General features: G+C 42.4%; 1 protein-coding gene across 2 annotated transcripts in view; it reads left to right on the top strand.

The window, feature by feature from the left end:
• Positions 1-26777, top strand: part of UNC5C (unc-5 netrin receptor C) — a 229656-nt gene that overhangs the window by 166504 nt on the left and 36375 nt on the right. For both annotated transcript variants that reach the window (XM_065836227.2, XM_065836228.2), the window contains exons 4-7: positions 8201-8304; positions 17169-17349; positions 18867-19034; positions 20244-20408. In XM_065836227.2, the coding sequence (XP_065692299.2) occupies positions 8201-8304; positions 17169-17349; positions 18867-19034; positions 20244-20408 (618 nt within the window). The remainder of the gene's footprint in view (positions 1-8200; positions 8305-17168; positions 17350-18866; positions 19035-20243; positions 20409-26777) is intronic.

Consider the following 26777-nt stretch of genomic DNA (forward strand, 5'->3'; position numbering starts at 1 on the left):
TCCTGAGGCTTTGGTCTCCCCATGAGGACAGAGCTGAGAATTCCATCCTTTTAAACTAGGAGATTTGTCGAGATTAAATTTCGCTTTACCATTCTAGATAGCTCGGTAAGCAACAAAGTAGGGACACCTCATGTATATCTTGGTGAAGCTGGAAAGAGATTATTTTCTGAGATACTGGTCTATAAAAATGCTAAAATACATTTCCTATTTATTCTAGGCACATTCTGTCAGGAGCACCAGGAATCACTAATATATTTTGATAGTGTCTTTTTGCTCAATTAATAAAATCGTACATTTGTGGAGAGAGGAAGGGTGGGTTTGTGTAGCTTTATCTTCGGCTGAAAAAAGACGCAAACCCAATATAAAGTTTTAATGTGAATTTTATGTAACAAGACCGATGTCGTCGAACAGATAAAACATAACAGGTTGAAAGGATGAATGAAGCCTGAGCTTGTGTAACTGAGAGCAGAGTTAAACCCACCGGAAAATACATCTGATAAAGACTAAACAGTGGCTGCAGGATTTGACCTAATTTTTAGATCAGATAATAAAGAGGTGGTTAAGACAAATTGCTTTGAGCCTCTGTGCATAAAGCAGCCTTGATTTTCGTTTGCTCCAGTTTGGTGTTGCTGTAGCCTCACTGACTTCATGATGTTAACCCAGGCTGCCCTTGAGAAAGTATAGTAAGAATAGAAACCCCTAAATCTGCTGCCTGATTTTGGGTTTATTGAAAACCTATATGAAAATCGCAGTGTTCTCTGTAATTTATGTTACCTGATCTTTTTTGGTGTCATGAATGTGGATACTGTCTTCTTTTCCTTTATTCATGATCTAAAATCAGAACTTTTTTTAAAAATCATTTTAAAAAGCCCTAGTATAGTAAGGAACTGCACTTGTTACTATTTTGTATGATTTGTTATTCGTATCTTATGTACTTATCTAAAAGCCTTTTTCCCCCCAGACATTTTTTCAAAGGAATGTAGCTAATATATGCATGTCAGATACTATATACTGATAAGATAAATGCAGTACAGAAAAATAAACTAGTTCACCTGACGGTTTATCTCCACTTACAAGGGGTATGCAGTCATACAAAGAAACAGATATGAAGAAAAAAAGTCACAGATCCTTTACTGACACTCGATTATCTCGCCTTTTAATATTGGGGCCCATGTTCCTGTAGCCACCAAAGCATTAGAACACATTGCAATAGATACAAAGTCGGGTGGATGTCGAGATAAGGAGAGCGAGTGGGGAAGGATGTCACTTGAAAATTTTAATAGGAAGGTATATCCAGGATGTGTGGTATTAAAAAATAACCCAAAAATGTATTCTGTGCACTTTAATAAGTGTGTGTGAGAGTTAGCAGAGATAGGACCTTAATTCCTTCCTTGTGTACCATTTCAGTTGCTACTAATCGATTTCCACCACTTGTAGTTAATGAAGAGATAACTGAGACACGTGATCTTGAGCTGAGATTACTGAAGAGACGACAGCAGATCAAAAAAGGGCAGCAGAGAAGTTAATCAAGCATTTAACATATTTGATACCATCACTTCACTGTTAGCATTGCTTAAAAAAAAAACAAAAGGAAAGCCCATTACTGAATTTATATGAATTCAATCCCTCAGGAAGAGTCTTGAGAATATTGTACCTACACTATCATGCCTAAGGAATTATCTTTCAACAGAGTCTGCTTAGTGCCTGATGGCAAAACACAGATGCAGTCAAGGAGTTAAAAAATTCTGTGTATATTTTGGCAGTGACCAGACAGCCGTGTGAGTCAGATTAGTGTATCATAAGAGCAACAACAGCAAAATACCCCATTTATACAAATTATTTTCTGTTTTAGTGTTTCAGTGTGTTGTAAATTCCATTCTACGCATGAATTACAATGTACACCTGATGTTTCTAATGTCTGTCTTTAGTACCTTTGGTATATCTGTCATCTAGAAAGGCACCTGTTGAGATTAGGCCGTTCGAACTATATGTTTGGATTTATTTGAAAAAAAAGAACTTTGGATTCTATTTTCAATCACCAAATAACATAGTGAATAGAATTAAGTTTATAAGTTACTTTGCAAGTTGGGCTTACAAAGAGAAACGCAAAATATCGACCTACCATGTGAAAATATAAGAGGAGAGGAACAGTGTGATCAATGTGCATCTGGGAACCCATTTGCTCAGTGCATTCTTGATCAAGTTTGCTCGCTTGTATTTTTACAGTTGTATCAATACCAAATGTGTTGAGTGGGTGGTTCTTCATTATAAGCACAGCCCACACGGGCACTGTGTTACAAAAGGGTGTTTTGTCTCACCAGCACCTGGCTGAACTAGCTTAGAGATGAAGAAAAGAGGGGAAACAACGATTTTTTGCAGACATGCGGGCAGCGAATCTCTGAGGGGTGGTCAGAGTACAGCGTTATCCCCATCTGGCTTGAAAGTGCCACCCACAGAATTGAGGGGCTGGTGGGTGTGCACCTGCTGTTTTCTCAGGCTGTAAATACATAGGGAGTAAAAAAGGAGAGAAAATCCTGGGCTCAGACAAAGCATCTTGCAGATCGTATCCCGGGAAACAAAGGGTATTCATCACTTCATTCAGTATCTTGGGTCAGCAAGATAGCAGTGTGTGTCCCCAAAACATGGTGTGCACTTCCAAGAAGTGGAAGACATGTTCAGCCCAAGCTGTTGGATGCCAGGCGTCTTTGGAAATGGGGAAGCTCCACTGTCCCTGATGTTCATCTGCAGGCTGAGAAGGTGGCTGGGGCAGTCTCGTGGTGCTGTGGCGTTTGTCTTAGAGGCTGGCCAGATGTGAAACAGCACCTTCCTGTGGAACCTCATCTGGGTGTTCCTGCTCCATGGGGGGATTGCACTGGATGAGCTTTTGAGTCCCTTCTAATCCCTAAAATTCTGTGATTCTCTGGAGAAGGCAAGAGCGGCACAGAGTTGCGTACAGAGCAGAAAGATGGAGTTTCAAGGTGTCGAGTTATTTACTCAGTCCTCAGCTCCAGCTGCTGGTGCTTGGGTGGGCTGAGAGCGCAGCCCTGTTCAGCTGTGATCCCAACCCGTGAGCAGCAGCAGCGGGCACATGGAGGGTGGGCAAGCGGCTTTGATCCACCCCAGCATGTGGTTGATACAGCCGGGGGCTCCGCAGGGCCAGGCAATTGATAGAGGTTTCAGAGGAATCCCCTGGGTTACAGGCTCACGACACTCCTGTGACTGTCTCAGTGGAACTCTGGTTTGATCTAATTAACAATAGAGAGCTGGAACCACGCAAGGGCAAAATGAAATTTAAAAAAGAGGGGTTTTTGTACCTAACCTTTCCATTTCTTACCCACCAGTGTGACTGATCCCCGCACAAAGATCATAAACTCAGCTGTGAAGAGAAAAGAGAAGCCAAAGTATGCTTGATGGCATGTGGTTGTTACATTTAGAATAGCAGGTCAGGCTCTGATGCCTTTTTTTTCTGAAAAAAAGGTGTCTCCTAACTCCACCCTTGCCATGGAAAATGATGGAAGAGCAACAGACCAGTTTTACAATACTATTACTGTTTCTCTGAAACAGCAGCAGTCATCCAAGTTCAGGAATAAATGCAGTGAGATGTATTTTTACAAGCATGTGGATCCTCTTTCATTTTGTAGAACATCAGTAACATTTTTCCCCTCTTTTTCTACAATTATTTTTCTGTTAGTGTATTTCTTATTAGGCTAGGTAAAATTAAAGCAGAATTGGATCTTGCCTCTTGAGAACACTCTCTACAGTAGGAGGTAGACTTGAAGTGGAGAGCTTGGCTACCCATTGGCTACCATTACTCTAATAATGAGTAAAATAATACCACACCTTACTCCCTTCTTTTTCTATTATTTTAATTTCATTTATTGCTTATCGCGTATTTGGGTTTATATGGATGCCTGTATATACTTACCCACATAAAACAAACTATCTTCTGTATGGAAATTTATACTTCTTGCGAAGGTCCTTTCACATTCTTCAAACCTTATTTCTCGGAAGGCACACACCAAATGTACTTTACTCAATGGGCATAGTTAATATGAAAGCTAGATAGAAAATAATATGGGTTTTCTTCTTGTGCTCTTAAAGCTTGCTCATTTTTCGAATTGTTTGCTATAGAATGGAAGTTGATCTTGGAGTTACTAGAAAGAGCACAGAGTAAAGAGTCTTTAAGGTCTACCAAGGGCAGAAATCCATCTTTCCTTGACAGTAATGCTGCATTGTTCTGTTCGTTTCTGGTTTACATCTAATTCCTGGCTGACAAGTGTCCGTTTTTCATGCTCATTCATTAGTCACTCTTGCATTAGCACTGCCTTGAAGGCATCTGGCCTGCCTCTTATCATGTTTCTCAGAAATGATAAAAGATATCCTTAAAGTTTTACCCACCCACCCATCATAGCAAAACCCATAACAGCAAAGAGATAAAATACATCTGATTAAAAAGAAGAATAGGGTCATTCTTTGCTCATTCTTAGAAGCTGACAGGAGGAAAAAGAAGTAGGGAAATGCCATGAGTTAGTGTAGAAACTATTAACTTTAGCAGGCAAAGAAGCAACTTTTGAGTGGTTTGTAAGCTAAAAATGCATTAAACATAAAATGAGTCATTTAGCAGAACATCAATATTAAGATCTAATGCCCCTCTCCCCAAAAAGCATAGCGATTCAGGAAAAAAGCTAACGCTACGGTGTACACTGAGATTTTGATTTCCCGTTATACTGGTTCAGCTTTATGCTCATGGAAATTCATTTCGATGGAGCCATCTGTCCCTACCAGAGAGGGTTGTGAGGGAGTATTTCAGGAGTCTTGGAGGGAAGTCTCATCTTAAGTATGCTGTAAATGTGCGATATATACCACAACAACCTCCTCTGAATTTACTGAGGCTATACATTACTAAAGAAAATAGGATCTGGCTTAAGGTGCCAGACCAGAATTTTAATTCTTCTCCTCAGTTTCTTTTTATGAAGACAGCCTTGAAGGGAAGTTAGAGGCAGGGGAAATGCCTGGTGGGGGTACAGGCTGTCCCCTGAGCCTGGTGGTGACATCCCCACCTGCAGCTGGGTGACATGCCTAAGAGAACTGGTGAGAAAAACAAGCCAGACCCCGCAGTATCGCTTTGTACCAGGGCTCACTCCGCTCCAAAGAGATGAGCTGTGGCAGCGATATTACCTGTATAAACAGGGGGAGAGTATTGCTAGCACAATCAGGGATTATTCTACATTACCAAAATAATAATGGAAAAAAAAAGCGCAACTGCCTTTCTCTTGTCTCTCCCTATTATAGGTGAGGGTGGAGAAGGCTCTCTCAGCATCACATTAACCAGGCTGCTGCCGACCCGAGGCTTTAATAATTCACACTACCTCTTCACAGACAAAGAGGTCCTGCCCCAGAATGGATCAAATGTTTTATTGTTTTGCTTTTTCAGGCAATCTGATGATTGTTAAAACTTTTTTTCTTTTATAAATGGGATGTATTTTATTCATCTTTTACTGTTCTCTCAGAAAATAGATCCCTTCTGTCCTTGCTTGCAAGCAATTGTAACTTACATGACATTTTGAAACAGTGAAAAATGTTATTGGAAAGGCTCTGCTTGGAAAATCTCCAAAGTCCCTCAGCACATTAGCGAGCTCACCCACTCCTGGTCAACAGTGTGAAGCTGCCATGATGACTATAATTGTTAAACAGCAAAGGAACCTGAAGATTGAAGAGTTAGAAGGATGTCTTTGTTATCCACAGAAATCATTCTGCAAGGGCCATAAAAAAGCCAGTGCTGTCCCAGCAGGGTGTTTCATGATAACTGGAGCAGGTTATGGAGTTTTTTGTCCAGGCCTTCCACTTCTTTTTTAACTTGTTTGTGTGTTATAACCAGCAAACATTATTCTTGGTTAGGTAAAACCTGCCTCGCACAGCTGCAATCTGCAGCTGTCTGTAGGTGGCAGGGCTGTGGCAGGGGGTGGTGGGTAATTCTGGGTGGTTGAAGCTGTGACTGTGTGGGAGGGAGCTGACAGAACGTGGTATAAGAGCTCCCAATCTTGTAAATACATTATTATGTATTTTTTTTCACAAATGAGTATCATTTACTCGATAGTATCTAATGGCTCCTTTGAGAACATTACTGTCTATACTGACTACATTATGTCAAGGCCCCTACTTAGTGTATTTTTAGTTTGTGGATCATTGACCCGCTCGAATGCAACGACGCCGTTAAAGCTTCCGCACCCGGGGGGCTCTGCAGGGAGGGGGCCGGGGTCCCTCTGGGAAACCACTGCAGCGGTTCCCAGCGAAAAGGGGTGTTCAGAACCAGCAATTCCAGCTGTTGATAACAAAGAGTTCAAAGTGAGATTTTTTTACTGTTATTACACGTTTCTAGACTAGTGCTGTTTACTCTTGCATGCTCTACATTTTTTATTTCTTCAAAGGGGATTATTGTGAGGCTATAGAGAACTTCAGAACTCTATTAATGTTCCAGGAAGGCAGGCAGGACAGTAAATCAACACGTCAATGAAAAAATTCAATTATTATCTATCTAATCTGCCTCTACTGTCTTCATTCCTCCATATCTGAACACCTGAAAGCTGTTATTAATGTTTTATTTATTACTGTGCTTATATACTTCTATTACCAGCATGGTAACTTTCTCATTTATCCTCAACCATGATAGTAGAGTGTGATACGTCTGCTATAATTGTCTGCACCGTGCACGTATATGTACGTGTTAGATGCACTAAGGTGTACCCAATGTGGAGTTAAAATCAGCATCTGCAGCTATGACAGAACTTTTCCATGGTACAACTAGAGTGATGTTTAATTCCAGGTAGCTAAACAACCACATTTTCCCAATATAATCCATGAGACAGAGGTCTCCTGTTATGCAAAGGTGAGTTTCGGAGGAGCTGATTTTGGTGGCAGCCACCCCATCTCATCTTCCATCCGTGCATTCGCCTGCCCCAGGTTTTGCCTTTTGATAGCGCTGATGTAGTTCCTTGTGGGGTCAGCTGTAAATCAGATCTTGGAGGTAATCTAGATGAAAAAAACCTCTCTGGATGGTTTATTTATAAACTGTTCGAATCAGTGATCTGTTTTCCAGCAGAGCCGCAGGTTATGTCTTCAAAATATGAAGTATTTGGCTTTTAAATTGTTCCCGTATTGCTTGTTTCCAATATGACACAAGTATTTGTGCAAGCTCACCGTGAGCTGGCATAGGGAACTGGTCTGACTTCAGAACAAAAAGTGAAATAAAAATAACCATTTTTATGAGGTCTTTTTTTAAAGTCAGGCCAGCTCTCTGATGTGACTTTGAATGTGGCCCCATTCCCATTTGCAGTAGAAACCAACAGCACCCCAGTCACTACTGGGGCTGAATGCTCCGTTCTCCAAAACCCCATCCTCCCTGGCACAGCAGAGAGGGAGCCAGTCCATGGCAGAAATACAGAGCCAGTGGTAGGGAGGGAACTTCTCAAGTCTGTTTTACCACCAACGCAAAGATTTTACAGAAATGTACAGAAAAAGCCCGAGTGCACAGCTGTCCACTCTGATGAACTGGTCCGATGTTTGGAGGGGCATTCAATGCCCTCTCTGCCTGCCACTTTTCTGTGGTGCTGTGCAGGGATCCAAGCATGGTTCAGCTCCACATTATGATTATTATTATTATCTATTCAGTGCTACAGTGATAATGATAAGGTGAAGACAAGTTAGCTGAAGCTGTAAAGTTAATGCTTATAAACTGAAAGTACATTAAATCACAGCGTGAGCACTTTCAACCATAAGCTTAAGGCAACTCAGCATATGTGCTGTAGTTCTACAGATTTGTTTAATTTTCCATAACTTTCCTTAGTACTTCTCTGGTATTGTTTACCAAATGTAAGTTATGTGAAGAAAGGATTTGTTCTGCTTTTTGATCTGTTTCTGGACATGACCTTCCACAGTGAGGCTTTGGATCCTCACTGAGTTCACATGCTCTACCACAGTATAAATAATAAATCCACTATGAAACCTTTGACCGCTTAATGTTGGAATGAAGTGAAAACATGTTCCAGTCTTTTTTAAGTGCTTCGCTTTCCGAGGAGCAAAAATGTTATTTTCTCTGTTTAGAAAGATCTCCCACATTTATGCAGCATGGCAATCAAATGTAATTTAAACTACCAGCTATTAATACTAGTAATTCTGTTCTATTTTCCTTCTCCCCACGCAGATCTCCGAAAAACTTTTGAGCAGGAGCCCTTGGGGAAAGAAGTGTCCCTGGAACAAGAGGTGCTGCTCCAGTGCCGTCCACCTGAAGGCATCCCAGTAGCTGAGGTGAGCAGCAAATCAGTGTCCTGGCACTCAGACATCCCGGCTAAGGTCTGAGCTGATGGGTGGCTAACGGTGCAGTGAGTTAGGGCATGGCATGATGAATGGGTGGTAATGAAGAGCTGACTGGCTGCTGCTGGTAGACAAGATTGATTGGGACCTGATTAATGGCTTTGGATGATGGTGCCTTGCTGGGCAGAGCTGCAGGCAGTTTGGTTTCTTTTCTCTCTTCCCTTTCAAAAATCACAGTTAAATCTGCCATCCAAAGGACATGTAGCTGGTGGAGCACATTAATACCAGCCTAATATTTTTCCTCTTCCTTTTAAAGAAAAAGAAACATTTTACTTCTTCTGAGAGATACCTTTCAGGCATAATATAAGGGTGTTTCAATATTTAGTTTACTGGTTTATATTTCCCTCACATGTTTGTGTGTGCACCAGCCAGCTCTGCACAAGAAGATGTACTATGGTCCAGTACAGGCTCCCAGGTGGAGCAGCATGAGATGGGAGCAAGGAAGGGATAGGTCTGCCTAATAATCCATCTTCAGGGGCTCATTTGGTTTTCCTACTGACATTTTAATAAATCTAGGGTGGGCAACCTGCCCTCCAGCTCTCTGGGGTGTCAAACCCTTCAGCAAAGTCTGTGCCTACCAACAGCAGTTGGGTGTCCCCATGAACAGGAGCTTCCGAAGCGCAGCGGTGGCTCCATCTTCAGACTCGTTGCTCTGAGTCACACGGGGGCCTCTGAAATCCTAAATCCGCTGAGACTGTTAAGAGAAAAATTGATTGTTAATGGTGGTAATTCCCCTATCTGAATTCTCCTCGGATTTCCTCTGCCACGCACAGACGAAACTGTTGCCAATTTGCATTAGGGTAAGTTAGGCTGTCATAGCTCAGTAGCAAAGTGATTGTCACTCAGCGCTCACGACTGATTTCTCAGGAGATGAAGCTTAAAGTGTTACCTCCCCATCTAACCCAAGTTTAGATTTAATCATAATTGCAGAAATGTGTCCACAAACATCAGAAGGAATAATCAGCATAGAAGGTTTTTCCCATTTTCTTTTTGCGTAGGCTGTTTCCTTTCCCTGTCAAGATCCCCAAAATTGTAAAGAGGATTTAGGTCTGCAGACCCAGCTTGCTGACAAATGTAATAGTAATTAGTTGGCTTTCCTCAGGAATTGAGCAGCAATATTTTATTTCCTTTCTGATGCTTTTTTGCATCAAATCAACTCACTGTTTTGCCGTGACAAGAGTGTTTGCAACAAGATATGTTGCTCTGGAGGTGCAGGGCAGTACTGGGGAACTTCATTACCTTTGCTAGAAATGGACATTGATGATGATGGGTAGCTTGTTTGAATGCTGTGTTACGAGCACCTCTGAAATTTCAGCAGCCGGTCCAGTTATTTCCTTGGAAAGGTCTGTAATGCTCTCATAATAATTGCACTTTTCCCCGCCTTCTAGTATCCTGGCTCACTCTGTCAATATCCAAGATTCATGACTGTGCATTAACTGGATCCAAATCTTATTTGTACCATGGTCGGGGCAGACACCAATTAACACTTGACAGGCTCAGAATCGTATACTCCCCATCTGACATTCAAAAGCACCATTCTCAGTGTTGTTTTTTTTCCCTCTTCTGACTTTTGAAGTCAGAAGGAGATCAAACACCCAGATTGGACAGCCACCTAATACAGCCTCTTTGTAGATTCTTTCCAAAACTATTAAAAGAACAAAGACCTGAACACTAATGAATATGAATACCTTAATGTGACACTTCATTACAGCCACTTGCCAAAGCTGGTAAGATAAATTTTAAAAAAATGGAAAGATGAAAGGTAACTTGGTGGGTTGAAGGATTATGTGGTTATTTTAATTTAGAGATGAACGAGTTCTATGTTTAAGATTTTGTTTATTTGTTTGGAGAAGTTTCTGATATGACAATACAGTTAACTACATAAAGAAAGGACTTGGGAGCAGGCGGGCAGCAGGCTGAGGCTGTTTCCATCGTGTTGAAAGACTGCTTTGATTCCAAGTAGGGCAACGCATCTGCTGCAGCTGTGAGCAGCATTTCCAAATGCTTTGGTGAGCAGGTACCTCAGACCCTTCACACTCTGGGAACTGTGTTTTCTTTTGGTTTTGGTTTGTTTTCTTTCCACTTACCAGCTTCTGAAGTAGTCACTGAATTTAACACCAAAACAGAGGAAGAAAAGCTTATGCTGTGAAATTGTACAAAATAGACGCTCAGTGTAATGGAATGCTGGAGCCCAGAGTCCCAGCACCTTCCCTTTGCTTTTCTCTTTGATTTTATTCTCCCTCTTCATTTTCTTTTTCCTGGTATTTCAAATTGGTGGGAACAACCACACTCAGGGATACATCCTGTCTTCTTTTCAGCAGCTGGGGAATTTAGCCTTATAATTCCCAGCATATTTAATTGCAATTAACTGTGTCAAGCTCTCGTGGATCAATGCTAGAGCAGCTCTTACTATTACTGAAAAGCTGAACCACATAGCAGCATACAGCTGCTCCAGGGGGCAAGAAGGACAAAGACAGAGATGGACAGGCAAAGCTTTTAAGTCAGCACTTACCAATCCCTCAGATCCAAAAGGACATGACAGGCATTAGAGTTGGCTCAGATCATGGAAGAGCCGAAGATCCAAATAGAAGAAGGTGTGTTAAAATACACCAGCATCGTGGCCCGAGGTGAAATCAAAGTACATCTTGCTTGTTCACTTGGGACAATGTAAGGAACCGAGGGTTTGCTTGGACTCTGGGAACACCAGATTTATCTTCTCTGTACCCATATACCCATAAGCAGCTTCGGTGCCAGCTACACTGTGTCTTGCCTCCCCACTCCTGGTTTTATAGCCACTATCAAACTGAATTTACCTGCAGGTTCTGAAACACGCAGGTAAATGCTTTGTCTTTTCCTATACATGGCAGTGGAAGAACTCAGTACAAACGTTCTTACATTGACATTTCCATGCATAGCTGCGGGGTGAAGGGGCAAATTTGCTGGAGGGAAAAAAAGAAAAGGAATGGACATAAAACCAAACAACACCCTGCCCCAGTTCCATGCTTCCCTGCCTCCTGCTTTTCCGCAATGGGGAGGAATAGGATCAGGTGGTGAGATGAGCAGCCTGACCCGCCGGGCTCGGCAGGAGCTGCCGCCGCTCAGCAGAGATCAGAGAGCTGCAGCTCCCCAGTGTCATCAGAAACATCCATTTCAATTCCACTCTCTTCTGCGTGTGTATTTTTTCAAACCCAGCCTAAAATAGGCAGGAAGGATCCTATTCCGCTCTGCTCCAACAGTAATGGCAGAGTTATAAGCAATTAACCAGTTAGCTCATTTAATTTATTCTTTGAAAGATGCCAGCATCGTATTCCACATGACAAAATACAGTTAGAGACGTCGTGTCACGTCAGATTAGCTCATTGCGATAGGTTATAGATCAAAACATCAATGAGATGTGAGATTGGTTAATATGCCATAAGCTGCCAGATGAACTTTTGCATTGAAATGTGTGATTTGTGATGCCCTTAAAAGGGGGGGAAATTCTTCTTTAATTATAATTGAGGTGTTTCACGGAGTAGTTTAATTGCAGAACAGGGGGAAATGTACAATTTGGTGACCCAGTTGGATTTAAAACTGAACGTGATATTTATCCACGTTCATGGCTTTAATTAGGAACTAGAGCAAAGGGAAAAGCATCCCTGAGTTGAGAGGCAGAAAAGAGTGTTTTGCCAACTCAAGCTGACTGTGACACAGACTTTATTCAGCTGCTCTTGCACAGGCAAAATCTGATGGGAGCTGGGGACTTCTCCAAATAGGCAGCATCAGGTGGCTGTTCCATCTAATTGATTATTAATACGACTGCTGTTTGCTTTGTTTCATGAGAGCCACTTCTGTTTTGCAGCAGTTATCCTTTAATTGGGAGTTCATGTGTATGCATTTCCATGCAGGTGTGTGTCACAGAGACAGTGTTTTATATTCCCAGCAGGAAAGTGAGCTCTAAGAGAGGCGAGTAGAGGAGTTTGTGGCCATAAATACTAATTAGCTGGGAAGTGACACTGTCCTTCGTAGTGCCTTGCAACATACAGCAGGACTGCCTTCGGGTGTCAATGGGAGCAAGAAGGGGGAGGCTGGTTTGTGTGCAGAAGGAGCACAGCCCAAAATGAATGAGGGCTGCTCATTCCTTTTGCCCTGAAGAACCATTGAGTAAGGTCTGGCATTGGGTACGATCCAGAAGCACAGAAGCTCCCTGTAATTGTCAGTGTCTGGTCCCATACTTTTCTGTTCCTTTTTATAATATATGCTTTTTATACCCCAGTCTGCTGGTGGGTGGTCAGGGCACTTTGAGGTTGTTTGCATTTTAGATTCTTCTGGAGAATTGCACTCACGGGCACCAGAAGGCTTTGCGTGTGTCTAGAAGGTAGAAGATGTGCTGGTTTGGCAGGTACTCTCCACTCTGAAGATGACTGTAGGGCAGGCTGGTGCTGTGGACACAATGGGAGACCAGAATCCGGGCCTTGTACCCTGCTGCCTTCCCTCTTGACATTGCAAGAGGTGTAAAGAACGGCTTGTACAACGAGGAGAGGAGGATCTAGACGAGCTCGCATCCCTTTTCCATTCTTGGGTTTCTTTTGGAACAGATGTGCTGTTGCTCTACCAGATTCTAAAACAGTCACGCATATGTAAGTGTGCCAAGAGGTTTAAATGTCTAGTAATGCTAGTAACTTGGCATGGCTAAATTTGTGTCAGCAATTAGCTTCTGTAATAGGTTTTCCTGCGTATGTAATCGCTTGTGTGATTTATGATCCCTGTGTTCGTTTAGTCTGCACAGAAGCCTGGCCTGGCTTCTCAAGTCTTAGTCTCTGCATGTGCTGCCTTATTTCAGGCTGCTGCTGGAACATCCTGCACATATCTGGCTGCAGCATCGAGATACAGCCGGGGCAGTGATTGTGGGTTTTCTACTCTTGCTGATGGTCTCGTTTTTCATGTTGGGTGGCATGTGACAGGTTCCCTCTGTTAATTAGAACAAATGCACCAATTATGTTAATGCATCTCCCGATACCAATCAGTGAATAATTAGAGACAACACATCTGTCTCTCGCTGGGGAGTGGGATGACACAAAAGGCGCTACAAGGTAAGTTGCTCTAAATTCCAACCGCCTTGGATCATGTGCTTTCCTCAGCCAGTTGTGGGGATGGCTCGGTCTCATAGCGGGCTTACCAGTGTGTTTGCAGCACTGGATGTATAGATCCAGCACAGCTGGCAGGAGCCCTGTGCCTCACTGCTTTGTAAATCACATACTAAGGAGCTCTGACCAAAAAGTAACTGGCTTTGGGTGCACTTCACCTTCTCAGCAGTCACTGGGAGTCAGGATTTCATTCACTGCTCTCACACCTTGACAAAGGGGCATTTTCTTGCTAGTTAGCTTAGCAAAGCATATACCTTCTTGAGTGGAAAACTTAAAAAAGAAATGGGGATTTTGTGCCTGCTTTGTTGCTGTAATTTTCCATATCTGTCATCTCCACAATGGAACACTTACCCCATCCTTCATAGTGGTATTGTTGCCAATCTATGTGCATACAGCCATCCATGCATTTATTAATAACAATTGGTGGAATGTGTCTGATTTAATTGAATAAATACAGGTGGGTACCTGTTCAAGAATTGTTGTGACTATAGCTAGTGAATTTACATCCCCAATATTTAGGCAAGAGCAAACATCTACCCCACAAACATCTACAGAGAGTTGAAAAATGAAACCACGAGGGTGTAATTTGGGATGACCCTGAAGACAGGCATCTTGTGTGCTTCGAAATGCCCCTGGGTATCCTGCTGCCTCTCTGGACAATCACCTGGAGGAGTGCATTCCCTGGCACGTAAATGTCTGATGCCTCATCCATTAGCACCTTGTGAGCATGGTGGCTTCCCCAGGGTGCCAGTGACCATCATTTAGACAGCAGAATTAAATTCAGGATAGGTTTCTACATTGACTGGATTAGCAACTACTTCAGGGAGGGGTGTGGACCTCGGGGAATAACATGGCATCAAAAGAGATGGTTGTCTTTCACTTCTGTAATAACAGTTTACATACTTGTCATTCATAAATCACTGTCTTGTTCTGCTTTGTCCTCTTCTCTTTTGTATTTGACACCAGATCTCTTCCTATTTACATGACAAACCCACCCTGCTCCCACCTGTTCTGGATGCCTTGAAAAAGTACATCTGAGGTGCTGAGCATGGCAGGCACCTGCACCAGAAAAAATGAGACCACTAGTAGTTGAAAATAAGTACCAACAAAATGCTCACATGTTGTAACGTGTTTATTAGTTGCCATTTCTACAAGGACTGAGGGAAAAAATACAACTGCTGGAGGGGTGTACTCTTTTTTGTGTTGCTCTACTGATGGTTAAAACGTGTATGAAAGGAGACTCCCGCCTCTTGTCAAATTGCCAATCAGTTCCTCCCTTCAGATTTGACAACGTTATAGTTTGCAATATGAACAGACTCATGACATCATAAAAACCTGGATGCTAGAAGAAGACCGATATATTAAAGCGGTATCTGGTAAAAGAGATGAGGTTTAGGCATGCACACACAGAACCAATGTAGCGGCAAAGCAGATTTTTCAGAAAAAATAATCTATCCTTTTGTTCTGCAAACTTAATGTTTTAATGTTAGCAAATCCTATAAGCCATTAGGTGAAAAGGATCTTTTTCCTAAGAGATTTGGTGAAGAGCCAGAGGCAGTATGCTGAATTACACAGAGTACATTTTTTTCTGATATTGGCAACTCCTGTTTTCATATCCTCTTCAGCCTTTTAGCAGGGATGGCAGGGAATTTAATGCTTATAGCTTTAATTTTATCTAATCAGCTGAGACCCAGACTGAATATGCATGTCTATGTTTTTATGGAAAGTGTTGCAGAGTACTGGAAAAAGAGAACCACATGTTTGAGCATGGAGCCTTGCATAGTGTTGAGGGCTGCAAGAGTATCTGCTTGAATATTGATACCAGACGTATTTTGGACTGAGCTTTAGACAATGCAGACTATAGTCCTGTCCTCACTGACATCCTGATGTCCTTAATGTGCAGAGCACAGGAAAAGTAGACGTGGATTTGAAGGTGGTATGTGCAGGGCTGTGGTGGTTCATGTAGCATCTTTCAGCATCCTGACACAAATCTGTACTCCATCTCACAAATAAATAATGGTATTAAAAACCAAAAAAGTTATTTTGTGTGAGAGACAGAGGTTAAGTGGCAGCCTACAGGTGGACAGGTAAGCTTCTGGTTTGTTTATCAGTCTGGGATACATGCAGACTTGATCTGCAGGTAAGGCAGCAGGTAACTATTTCCATGGACTGAACAGGAGTCTGTCCATCTTAATTATGCCTCATACCTATTAGGATTCAAGAAAGGAGGAATAACAATTTTAGTCATCCTGGAAAGGAAAACAAGGTTATTGACTAAGAGCTTTTATCTTCTGTGATAAAACATGAATGTTGTAGAGAAAGAAACACAGCCTCGAAAGTTTCATGTCTTTTTTCCTTCCTTCTCTGTTCCTCGCAGACACACGTAGCTGTTTCCACAGCCCTTTTTCCACCACCAATTTTAAGCCATACAGTATCGATAGCAGTGAGGTTTATCACAAACTGCAGTGGTTGAAATCAAGCCTTCACCGGGCAGTGACTTCACATTCACTAAAGTGGATGTCTTTGGGAGCAGCTCACATCTGATGTACATCCACCCAAACTGGGGTAAGGGAGCTGGAGCTGCTTAAAGTAGGAATAGAGACAGTGGGCAGCTTCAATCCAAGTGGGTCTTGGCAGTAAGCACCTCACAGGTCCAGCAGATTGATTGTGTTTATGTTTTTCTTCTTTTAATTAAATCCTGAGCACAAGCTGAAGTGGTCCAGTGACATGAAGCCCCAGCTTTGATCCATCCAGGGCCCCAGTTGCATCCTCCAGAGCATGCTCAGTTCAAACGAAAACAAGCTACTAGATTTGCAGCCAAATTATATTAGGGTGGCTCACAGCAGTCAGTTGGGATATAATAGGGTGTTTCTTTAGGAATGCAATAAAGAGAACATTGTCTAGATTAAAAATCACATGTGAAAATATTTTTCTGCGTAACCAAGGAAATAACGCTTTATTAAAGTAAAATATAGATCACGTAAAGGGAAAAATAAGCACTGATGTAGGCTTTGTGAGTCCCTATTTCCTTGGTAACTGTCTCTATTTTGTTTAATCCTGATCGCAGCAAAACAATAGCGTGCATGTATGTGTGAGCGCATGCATACCTAAGAACATTGGCATGTAATTTGTTAGTGTGACCTACTCTGGTATAGGGCCTCATTGTGTAAGACCCAGGGCAGGGACATACAGTGTTACTGCATAATTAACTGCCTAATTAGACAAAGCATACAAAAGACTAGGTGACATCTCTGCTGTCATATGGTTTCTGATGTTGTAGGGGAATTGTCTGTTTGTAGATGCGGTCCTAAGGTATCACCTCTTCTTTATCCCTTGCCTCAGACTCTGAAAACATGGATCAGCTCTTTGTCTCCGTGCTGTAGCTGGCAGCATTTGAAAATACATTGATATTTTCAAGGCAAGGAAAGACGGCTGTTGTGTGGACGAGCGGGAGGGAATGGGAACTGAAGGAAAGGTTAGGCATGAAGGGTGTTCTCCCAAGTTTCTGCCATGGTATTTTATTTCAGCTGGCAGCACATCTCAGGTGAGTCCTTCATGATGTGCCTTGACTCATTGCACTTTCTGGGGTAAGCAATGTAATCACACTGTGCCCATTGCGGTGCGACCTGGTGCTGATTCACTGCCTCCTCTCTGGCTCTTTCGAACTCTAAGGTGGAGTGGCTGAAGAATGAAGAGGTGATTGATCCCGTGGAAGACCGAAATTTTTATATCACCATCGATCACAACCTGATCATTAAGCAAGCCCGGCTTTCTGACACGGCCAATTACACTTGTGTCGCCAAAAACATTGTGGCCAAAAGGAAAAGCACCACAGCGACTGTGATTGTCTATGGTAAGTGATGCCTTAGGGATGGACGTGATCTCAAAATGAGCGGTGGGACAGGAGGGGGATGCAAAATGCCTATATGCAGCAATTACAGTGTTGAGTGACCAGGCTGGGTCACCTGTGATGTCCAGTGACTTGCAGCCATACGCAGCGACTGAAGTCAGGGCTCATCACCGAAAATATACAGAAGCACAGATGTGATGGCTTGGCTTATGGGTGACAGATGACGGTGTTAAAGGAGAAGCAGGCACCTATACAAACAGCTGGTTGCCTCGGAGAGAAGGCAGTTGCTCCCTTTGCCCTAACACATGCCAGCTGGATACGTCAAGGAGCCATTAGTGTGATTCTTCCAGCAGGAACATCCAAGGCATTGCCTTCTACCAATGCATTTCACATTCTACTGACGCTTTTCAGAAATAAGAGTAAAACTGAAAGGAAGTTTGTGCTTCCAGATACTGTCAGATAGTGTCAGAGCACAGCAGAATGTTCTGTCTTCTTATATCTGCATCCACAGCCTCAATCTAATGTTGAGGATGGCCGTGCTTTGGCTGAGGAGAGGTTGGATGAGATGCCCTCCTCAGTCTGAGCCTTTGCCCCTGCAAAGTTACTGCTCCAATGCATCCCAGGCAAGGATATCCACCAGAACAAAACCTGCTCTGATAATGTGCCAGCTGACTGTCCTGGTGTTCCTTACAATTGGCTTAATTATAGGGTAGACAAGTAGGAAAAAATCCCTATGATTATCCCTAATATTCATTCCATATTCAGGGTGGCAGTTAGATTTAATTGTAAGCAGTTGCTTCCCTGAAGTTACAATGAGGGTCTTTTAGATCAGTTTTTATAGAAAACTGACTGAATTGAGTTGATTAGCAGTGTTTGTGATATTGAGGGATGGCCCATGCAAGAGCACTCTGTTTTGTAACTGTGATGAATACAGAAACATAAAGATGTAGACATACTGCAGATCTTCTTCATACATACACAGCATCTTTTTTCAACAGCGCAGTCGTAAGACATATGTAGGGGAGTAGCCCTTTTTATTTGGTTTGCTACCAGAGCTGCTTAAGGGTTGTGTCATATCACAAACAGTTGAGTTCAGGGAATCTGAGCAGTTTGTATGTTATCCATACGCTGGTACTGTCATTGTTATATAGAACAGCACAGTTCCTTCTTCATCCATTCATTTGTCCCAGAAAGAGAGGTGAGTGGAAAAGGCAGTCTTCCCAAAGCCCAATAATAAAAATGTGGGTAGTGTGAGCTCACTCTGAACAGCCTAAATATCTGTTATAGACGTACTGGGTCATTCATATTCACGAGCTATGTCCACAGAGAGATGAGTGAAGTTGTCTTGACATCCTAAAATCACCTTCTGGAAAGGAAGGGAAAGAACATTATCGAGTTCTAATCAAAGCCGGGGTATATCTCAGCGTGCATAGGTACATCTGCAAATGAGCCAGAGGCACCTTTGGGCTGCACAGGATGGTTTGCACATGTGATCGTACTCTTTCTCTCTTACCTTTCAGTGAATGGAGGGTGGTCGACCTGGACTGAGTGGTCAGTGTGTAACAGCCGATGTGGGAGAGGCTTTCAGAAGCGGACGAGGACCTGCACCAATCCTGCCCCCCTCAATGGCGGTGCCTTCTGCGAGGGCCAGAGTGTTCAGAAAATAGCTTGCACCACTCTGTGTCCAGGTTCAGTATGAGCAGTACACAGCCCTAGATAAATACTCACCAGTCATTTCAGGAGAAGACTATTAGTTACAAAAGCCTTCATTATTAATAAATTCAGCGTTTCAGTGAATGAATATGAAATTATATTATGCAAGTAGATAAAATAGCGAGCACATTACATCAAACGGCAGAGGATTCAGACCCACTTTTGCACATGGCTTGCACCCATGTCCCAGCTCTGGTAATTCAGGGGATTTGGAGGACATTCAGAGCTTCACATTTTAGGAGATGAAGGTTGAAAGCTCTGGAAAAGGACTGGAATTTGAATATAGAAAGCAACTGTGATGTAAATATATCTGCAGCGTGTGTTCAGTCCAGCTGTCACACCAACTGGGGTGCGGAGGTTAAATTTGAGGTATGTGTTTACCTGACTTCAAATACAAAGTTATTTATACTGGAAAGAGATGTGTATGGATGCCTTTAAAAGGCATTTAATGTAAACTTCTGAAAAATACAAAATTGCTTTAAGACACACAGAGTAGTTGGTGGTTTTTCTGTGACAAAAGTTCTGCGTTCTGTCCTATTGCCCAGTGCTTTCCTACCTCTGCAGATCCACTCAAATCCATGGCAGAAGGGCTGTTTCCAGCTTTCGAAGCTCGGCCATCCAACTACAGGTCTTAGTGGCAAGTGAAACTGAAATTTCATCTGAGCTCGTTGTTTCAAGTGACAGATTCCTGTCTCAGGCTGTGCCACTTGATAATTTTCGTAGTTTGTTCCTCAGCTGTTCAATTGAGTGCTTTTGAAAATCATTTGCACAATTTTGAAAGGCGCTAAATACATCCCTGATTCTGCTCATGTGAAATAGAGGAGTTCCTCTAGGTAGGTCTTTTAATAGAAAGTATTTAACATTAAATATCTTCCTATCAAAGAGGAATTTCTGACCAAGTTGAACTTCTGACTTGTTCATTTTCTTGTACACTTTGAGCACAGAAAAACTGCTGACAAGATTATAAAAGGGGTAGGAAAGAGCAGAAATGGGGCCAGGGCAAAGAGAAATGAGAAATGTGCATTTACAGGTTAGAAATAGGACTTGAAGAAGAGCAGACTGACAACCCCTCTGTCTTATGGGAATGACCAGGAGTTGCAGGCTGGCTTGTTGCTGAGACATGCATCACTCTCAGTCTCTCTTTTATGTATCTCCTAACAAGTTCCGTTCTTTCCTTCTCTCAGTGGATGGCAAGTGGACGTCCTGGAGCAAGTGGTCCGCCTGCGGCACCGAGTGCACCCACTGGCGCCGGAGGGAGTGCACGGCCCCGGCACCAAAAAATGGGGGCAAGGATTGCGAGGGACTGGTGCTGCAGTCCAAGAACTGCACCGATGGGCTCTGCATGCAGGGTGAGTGCCGCTGGGATGCTTGGTAACTGGGAAGCCTAGCAGTGACTCTTACAGCAATGCAAATGAAAAGTAGAGGGTTTAGGGCAAAATCAACATTTTCAAAAGAGTAAACTTGGCAAAGCAGTTCAGCTTGTGGCTTCTTACTGTCAGGAATGGTGTGTGCATGTGTTTCTGCATATAGTAGTCATGCCCCTTGTTGAATTTGGGGTGCCCTGTTGTAGAAAAAGGTACCTTGTACCTATGCAGTGCCTATGCAAACCTCATGTATAGTTATCAGCATGCTGTAGCTTCATGAGGATCATGTCTAGCACTGAAGTCTATTATGTCTGTGTCTCTTCACACCGTAGTCCTGCCTTTGTGACTAATAAGAGTGAGAATTTTTAAAAAGTAGGTTTTTAGTGTGATCCTGACATACGCTGATTAACAATTAGTCTTCTCTGTATGCCATCCCTTCTCAAAAATGAGGTCTTCCCTGTTCTGCTGGTGCATTGAAACTTCTTTTCGTATTTCGTTAGCACAATAACCTGAGCGAAAATCTTCACATACACCTTTGTCTCCTGTTCCTTCATCCTTTGTCTCTGCAGTACTTCTCTGTGGAGCCTCAGCTCTCTGTTGCCCAAAGAGTTGTGGCTCTATCTATCTGGTATCTTTGTGTCCAGGTCATAAAATGCTTTGAGTTCTCTCATGAAAAAAAGAGTCAGGAATTTGTGTTCGCTGAGGCAGGTTACTTTTGACTGAAATAGTCACAATGACAGAAAAGTGACACTACTAGTCTCATAAATAGCTCTATTGCTTGAATAAGTGCCATATAGGTGGCTACTGTGCTGGCAGTGATCTCTGAGCTACCCTATGGCACAGCATGGCCATTTGCTCTGAGGTTTCCCAGATTTACAAAAGGCTTCTTCAGCATGGCTCACACAAACACTTTTATCACTTGAAAAACTATTAGTCAATGTCAGCAGCCTACAAAGCTGTAATTTCTCAAAATGTTTGTTTTTATGGGGAAGACAGAAAGGAGAGATTCGGGGCTCATCTCTTTTTCTTTTCTACAGATAGAAAAAAAGCTCCAGCCGTGTCTTACTATATAACACCTTGGTGACTTTTATAGCGAGGAAGCTAATGTACCCCTAGCTCTGGCGGTGTGAATAAGTCATTATAGTAAATTACGAAGAAAAGACACGTTTCCCCATGCAGAAGAGCTCTTTGCTATCAGATTATATTTAGACAGGTGTGTGTCATCTTTGTGTATGTGCATAAAGAGAGCCATTTAAGCAGAAATCTTGTGCAAAAGTAGATATAATAGTACGGCAGAATAAAAGCCCTGTAGGGATCTCATTTATCTGTTGATGGTATATTGCATTTTATTTGTGAAAGTGGATGCTGAGTATAAAGCAGAGATCTTCAGTGGGAGAGAGGGTGAGGCTGTTGTGAATCCTATTCTGCTTCATATATATGTATATTAAAAATGGTAATGAAAAATATAGAGTCACATATTGACCTGCTTGGCTCCAGGGCTGTGATCATCCTTCAGTGTTCGAATTTAATGGTAGTGTTTTAATGGTGTCTTTATACTCGTGAGGTTTCATATACCTGTAAAACTTAGAGTCCTGCTCCCTGATCCATCACTGCTGAGAAGATTGATTTGTCATACTTGGTGGCATCGTGCCTGCTGCTTTCTCTCTCTTTTGCTTTCTTTCTCCTTCTCAGTTTATGCAAAACCAATCTGAACACGTACATTTTTGCCGGTGTGGAGCCAGATTCATTGCAGATCTGCCTGCTGAGCTCAGAGGAAGCATAGGATTCCTTTCATTCCTAAAACACTGTGCTTCTTTCCACATCATTTGGGGCAGGTGGGGACTGGCTTGGCAATGACATTTCCCCTCGCCTGGGGACCTGTGGATCCACAGCAGACTTTTCAAATGCCTCCAGGCCAGTGGGTCTGATGTGGCACAGGTGGTGCGGGAGGAGCCGTGGCTACCTTGGCCACCTTTCATCTGTGGCCGTAGCCCTCTGGGAGATACTGGCCACTGCTTACCTGCACCATAGCCAAATCCTGCTCCTGGGTGCCCTGATGCTTCTTCAGTATCAGTCTTTAGTGAAAGCTTGAAGATTGACTTTAGTTCCATGAGTGTAGTTGAGGTCAAAGAATTAGCAGACAGACCTTCTTACCAGGAATCACTAGGCTGTTGCTTTGACAAAAACTCACTTGTAAATATATCTCTCTATATAGCTGTACATAAAAGATATCCTGGAAAATGTTAGATTGAATGAGTCTAATTTACAAGCCCTTTCTCTTCTAGTCTATTATTCACTGCGGTAGCATCAGCTGGATAAATCAATAAGCTCTTTCATAAGACTGCCCCTGCTCCAGCAAAGAGCAGCAGACTGCACTGCTATCGATTTCTGTGGGGATAAAAACTGTGGAGCTTTCTCCATCCCTTGTAATTACAGTGTTTTACACCCAAAGCTGCAGTTTGTGCTTACCACTAACTGTGGCATTTCTCGTGCAACTCTGCTGTCACATTTATTCAAACTAATGATCTTGCTAGTACACACATACACTCCTTATGCAGTAGTTAGTATTTTTCTGTTAACATGAAAGGATGAATAGTCATTAAACTGGAGAGCCTGCAGAGAGGCAGCAGGCTGAATTGAAGAAGAAAAGCAGCTGTAGTGAAAATTTAGGGTGGTCATTACTATTTTAAGTTTCCAAATACACACTACTGCCTAGCAGGTCCCATTATAACAATTTTGTAATTCCCGTAATAGCATTAATATGATCTTCTGGAACAAAACCTGCTGTACATCTAAGAAGAACTGACTGGTTACCACCCACACTAGTTGCATTATTGCCTTTGTAGTTACATTACTTCCCATTTGAAGTATGAGTACTGTGGTAAATACTTCAGTGCAAGGAACAACACTTCTAAAGGCACGTGCTGCATCTCACAGGGGATTGCTATAAACTGAACCACTGCAATTAGCCCTCTGCTCACCCTGCCTAATGATTCTGGTGGGCGTTCTGTGTGGGGACTAAGAAAACAAAGCACTCCACTGCTGGCTCAAACTTCTGCTCAAATAGTTCCCTTTACTAGATTGCAAATGTTTTTAAAGCAAATTATGAGAGGAAGTGTTTTGCTGGGCCCAGTCTGGAATGACTGTCAGATCATGTATGTGGTACCAAACAGATACTCAAGGTCCCTGGTGGGCCAAGTGCTAATTTGCACTATGTGAGCACTGCTGCTAGTGACCAAGAAGAGATGGACAACCTATGAAGAGAGTTTGCTGTGTTGTTTGGGTAAGTTGAAGGCTTATTACATGAGTTGTGGCATGCAGCTGTCACGCTCAGAGCATGTCACCTCTGTCCTTTCTGTTGAGGATCTGAAGTGACAGTGTTCAGCTCTGTATCGTCCGTGTCATGAATAAATAAGTACAGAAAGTCCGTAGGCATGAGGTTGGTGCCCATGCATGCTGGGAAAGCTGTTGGTCTTTTCTGAAATCATGCTGGTGATGCACAGGGTTGGCAGAAGCACGGTCAGAGGCAAATAACCACTGGCCTCTCTTTAGCTCACTCTCAGTTTAGTAGACCACTGTGGCCTTTCATAACAGGCTGGCTAAGTTGTGCTTTCTATTTTTTTCAAGACACAGAGCTAGTTATCTTACAGCAGCAAGGTAATGCCGAAGTACACGCTGTCGCTTGAGGTCTATGGGTTATGTGGTTGCATAAATGGTACCATTGCTCTGCATAGTAAAAACTGCTCACTTAGTACAGTCTCCCAATATGGAATACAAACCTGTCACTGAATAGGGCCAAAAGCAAATTTCCGCTTGTGAATCATCGCCAAGAGTCATCAAATCCAGTGTGCACTTTTCCTTCATTCCTCTGGATTTAAATAAATAAGCATGAAAAGACTGAGATGTGCTACTAGTTCTTAAAAAATGGAAGAAAAGATTCAGAGCATCTTCACCTGTCATTACAGATAACACTCTGGACTAACTCTTGGGTTACTTTGATTCTTTCCCTGTGTGTAGCTTAACTACTTGGAAATTCAAATAGTGGATACACCACTTGAGAAAAAGGCACTTACACCATGGTGAAGATGTTGTTATCAGACTAGTAATTCCATTTCTTGTTCAAAAAAAAACCAGGCTGCCTCCTAGTTGAGAGTGAAACGATGACTGAAAATCTATATTTGCCCAGTGCTTTGAAATCCTCATCTGAAAAGCGGTATGAAGTTCACAAGGTTCCCTCTTCCAATGATGGTGCCTAAGCGAATGTTAAAAAGATGCAGTTTGTTATCCTTGAGCACGAAATGGTTCACTGCTGCCCCTTTACAGTCTTGTGCCTGTTTACAGACAAAGATCTTGAGCAGAAAGCAAGGTTAACCTGATTCTAACGTCTCTTTCTTCCTGAAACTTATGTATTCTGCACATGCCCTCCTTGTTTGATGTAACATGCCAGAACCTCTGCTGGAATAAGCATTCCTTTCCCTTTTTGGCTTGTTTTGAAAGCAGGCATTCAAAGAAGAATTACAGGGCAGAGCAGTTTGATGAGGACCTCTGGTCTTCCAGCTCAGATTTGTGTGCAAAGAGCAGGGGAATGTTTTCCAGGCTCCAGGAGGCGAGCAAAGCTCTCAAGGGACGCTGCAACAGAAGCCTGTGTGTGCAGACGAATTAAATAAAACCTTTTATTAAGAGCATATGGGCCAAGAGAGAACTTCTAATATGTTCAGTCAGTCAGCATAATGCCATAGAGCCACCTGGGCTGTTTCACTGAGCCCTCACAAAGGGGGGTTCATTTATTTGAAGAACGCATCTCATCTGTTTCTAGAGGAAGGTTTCTGTAATGTTGTCATTTGATATGAGTAAAGAGATGTGTTATTCTGTTTTGAACCCAACTGCTCCGTAATGGTGTAGCAGTCAAGGGAGTTTATGCAGACATCGCAGAGTTACGACTCGTCTTTATTTTTATTGTAGCGACATGAGAAATCCCCAGCTGGGAAGTGTCCACACTCTTGCCTAGAAAACCTGCTGCTCAAAGCAGATGAAAGTGTTGAGAGAAAACAAAAGTGCAGAACCCAGGACACTGAAATCACTGTGTCTTACCCACTCACTTCAGAAAGTGCCACCTCCACAGTCATTTTAATGAAAGGCAAGTGCTCTAAGATCTCTAGGTTGTGTTGAAAAATCTCGACTAATTCAAACCATGATAGCCATGCAGAGAGGAGAAAAACCCCAAACTTGTCTCTTTATAATTTTCTTTCTTCTTAATTCTCTTGAATTTATTCATTTACATTTTCTTTTATTCTTCCCTTATTCCTCTGCACACTAAACAAACAAAAAAACCAAGTTACTCAGATGAAAGAAAAAGACAAGCTTATAATAAAGTCTAAACGATACATTAACTTCATTGTTGAAAAAATCCCAACCATAGGATGACAATTTATCTTTTTCTTACCATATACAAGGTGGATTTATTTCCTGACTTTTGCTTTCCTGGCAGGCTGTGAGGCAGAGCGGGGTTATGTGAGCAGCCCAAGGTGACAGAAGCAGGAGTAAACCTCAGTACTCTGTTTCTAAACATGTGTTCTACATAAAGGACTAACAAAAACATCAGCAGCACCCTTGAATGAAAACTCACATTGTGGAAGGAAGTTTCTGTAGTCTGGGAAATGGATGTTGAGCTGATTAACTGATTCTGGAGCCTCTGGGATTTTTGAGGTTATAAACCAGGGAATATAAGTTCCCTTGCCTGTGAGCTTCCAGACTTGCCAGAGATTTCAATACCTGTCAGTGAACATCCATGTGGACAACTCATGCTTTCCATGAGGCTTTTTTCCAGCAGTCCTAACAGTTTAAATCCCCTCTTCTAAATCCTCTTCCAGCTGTCTTTTCCTTCATCTGTTTGCCATGTGTCCCCTCTTCAGCCCCCCCTCCAGCTCTCCCTGTCATCTGTTTGCTCCTGTCCTGTTACAACTGCAAAACAAAGCAAACCCCAGGAAGTCTATTTAACATTCATTTGTTGCAAGCGTGGAATTTGCAAATACACAATCTAGCACATTGTGATGCTAGACCTGTGTTTACTTCTGCTGTCAAACATGCCTAGTAAACCCAATGTTAAGGTTCTGTCCTTCTAAGATACTAAAGACTGACATAAGATTTAGCCAAAAGGTCAAAGTCCTTAACTGTAAAAGATTGCACCATGTCAAAATTGCCAATTGCAATCCACATCAAATTTTAGCAACAAGTTATCCTACTCCTCCAGCTTCCCCCACCCCTGTATAAGTGATGTGAATGTTTAAACTGAGGCAAGACCTTTTTAACAATGTTAACAAAATGTCAGGCATCTGATTTGAAATGAAAACATAG

This window comes from Patagioenas fasciata, chromosome 4, assembly GCF_037038585.1.
Source record: "Patagioenas fasciata isolate bPatFas1 chromosome 4, bPatFas1.hap1, whole genome shotgun sequence".
In the NCBI taxonomy this organism is placed as follows: Eukaryota; Metazoa; Chordata; class Aves; order Columbiformes; family Columbidae; genus Patagioenas; species Patagioenas fasciata.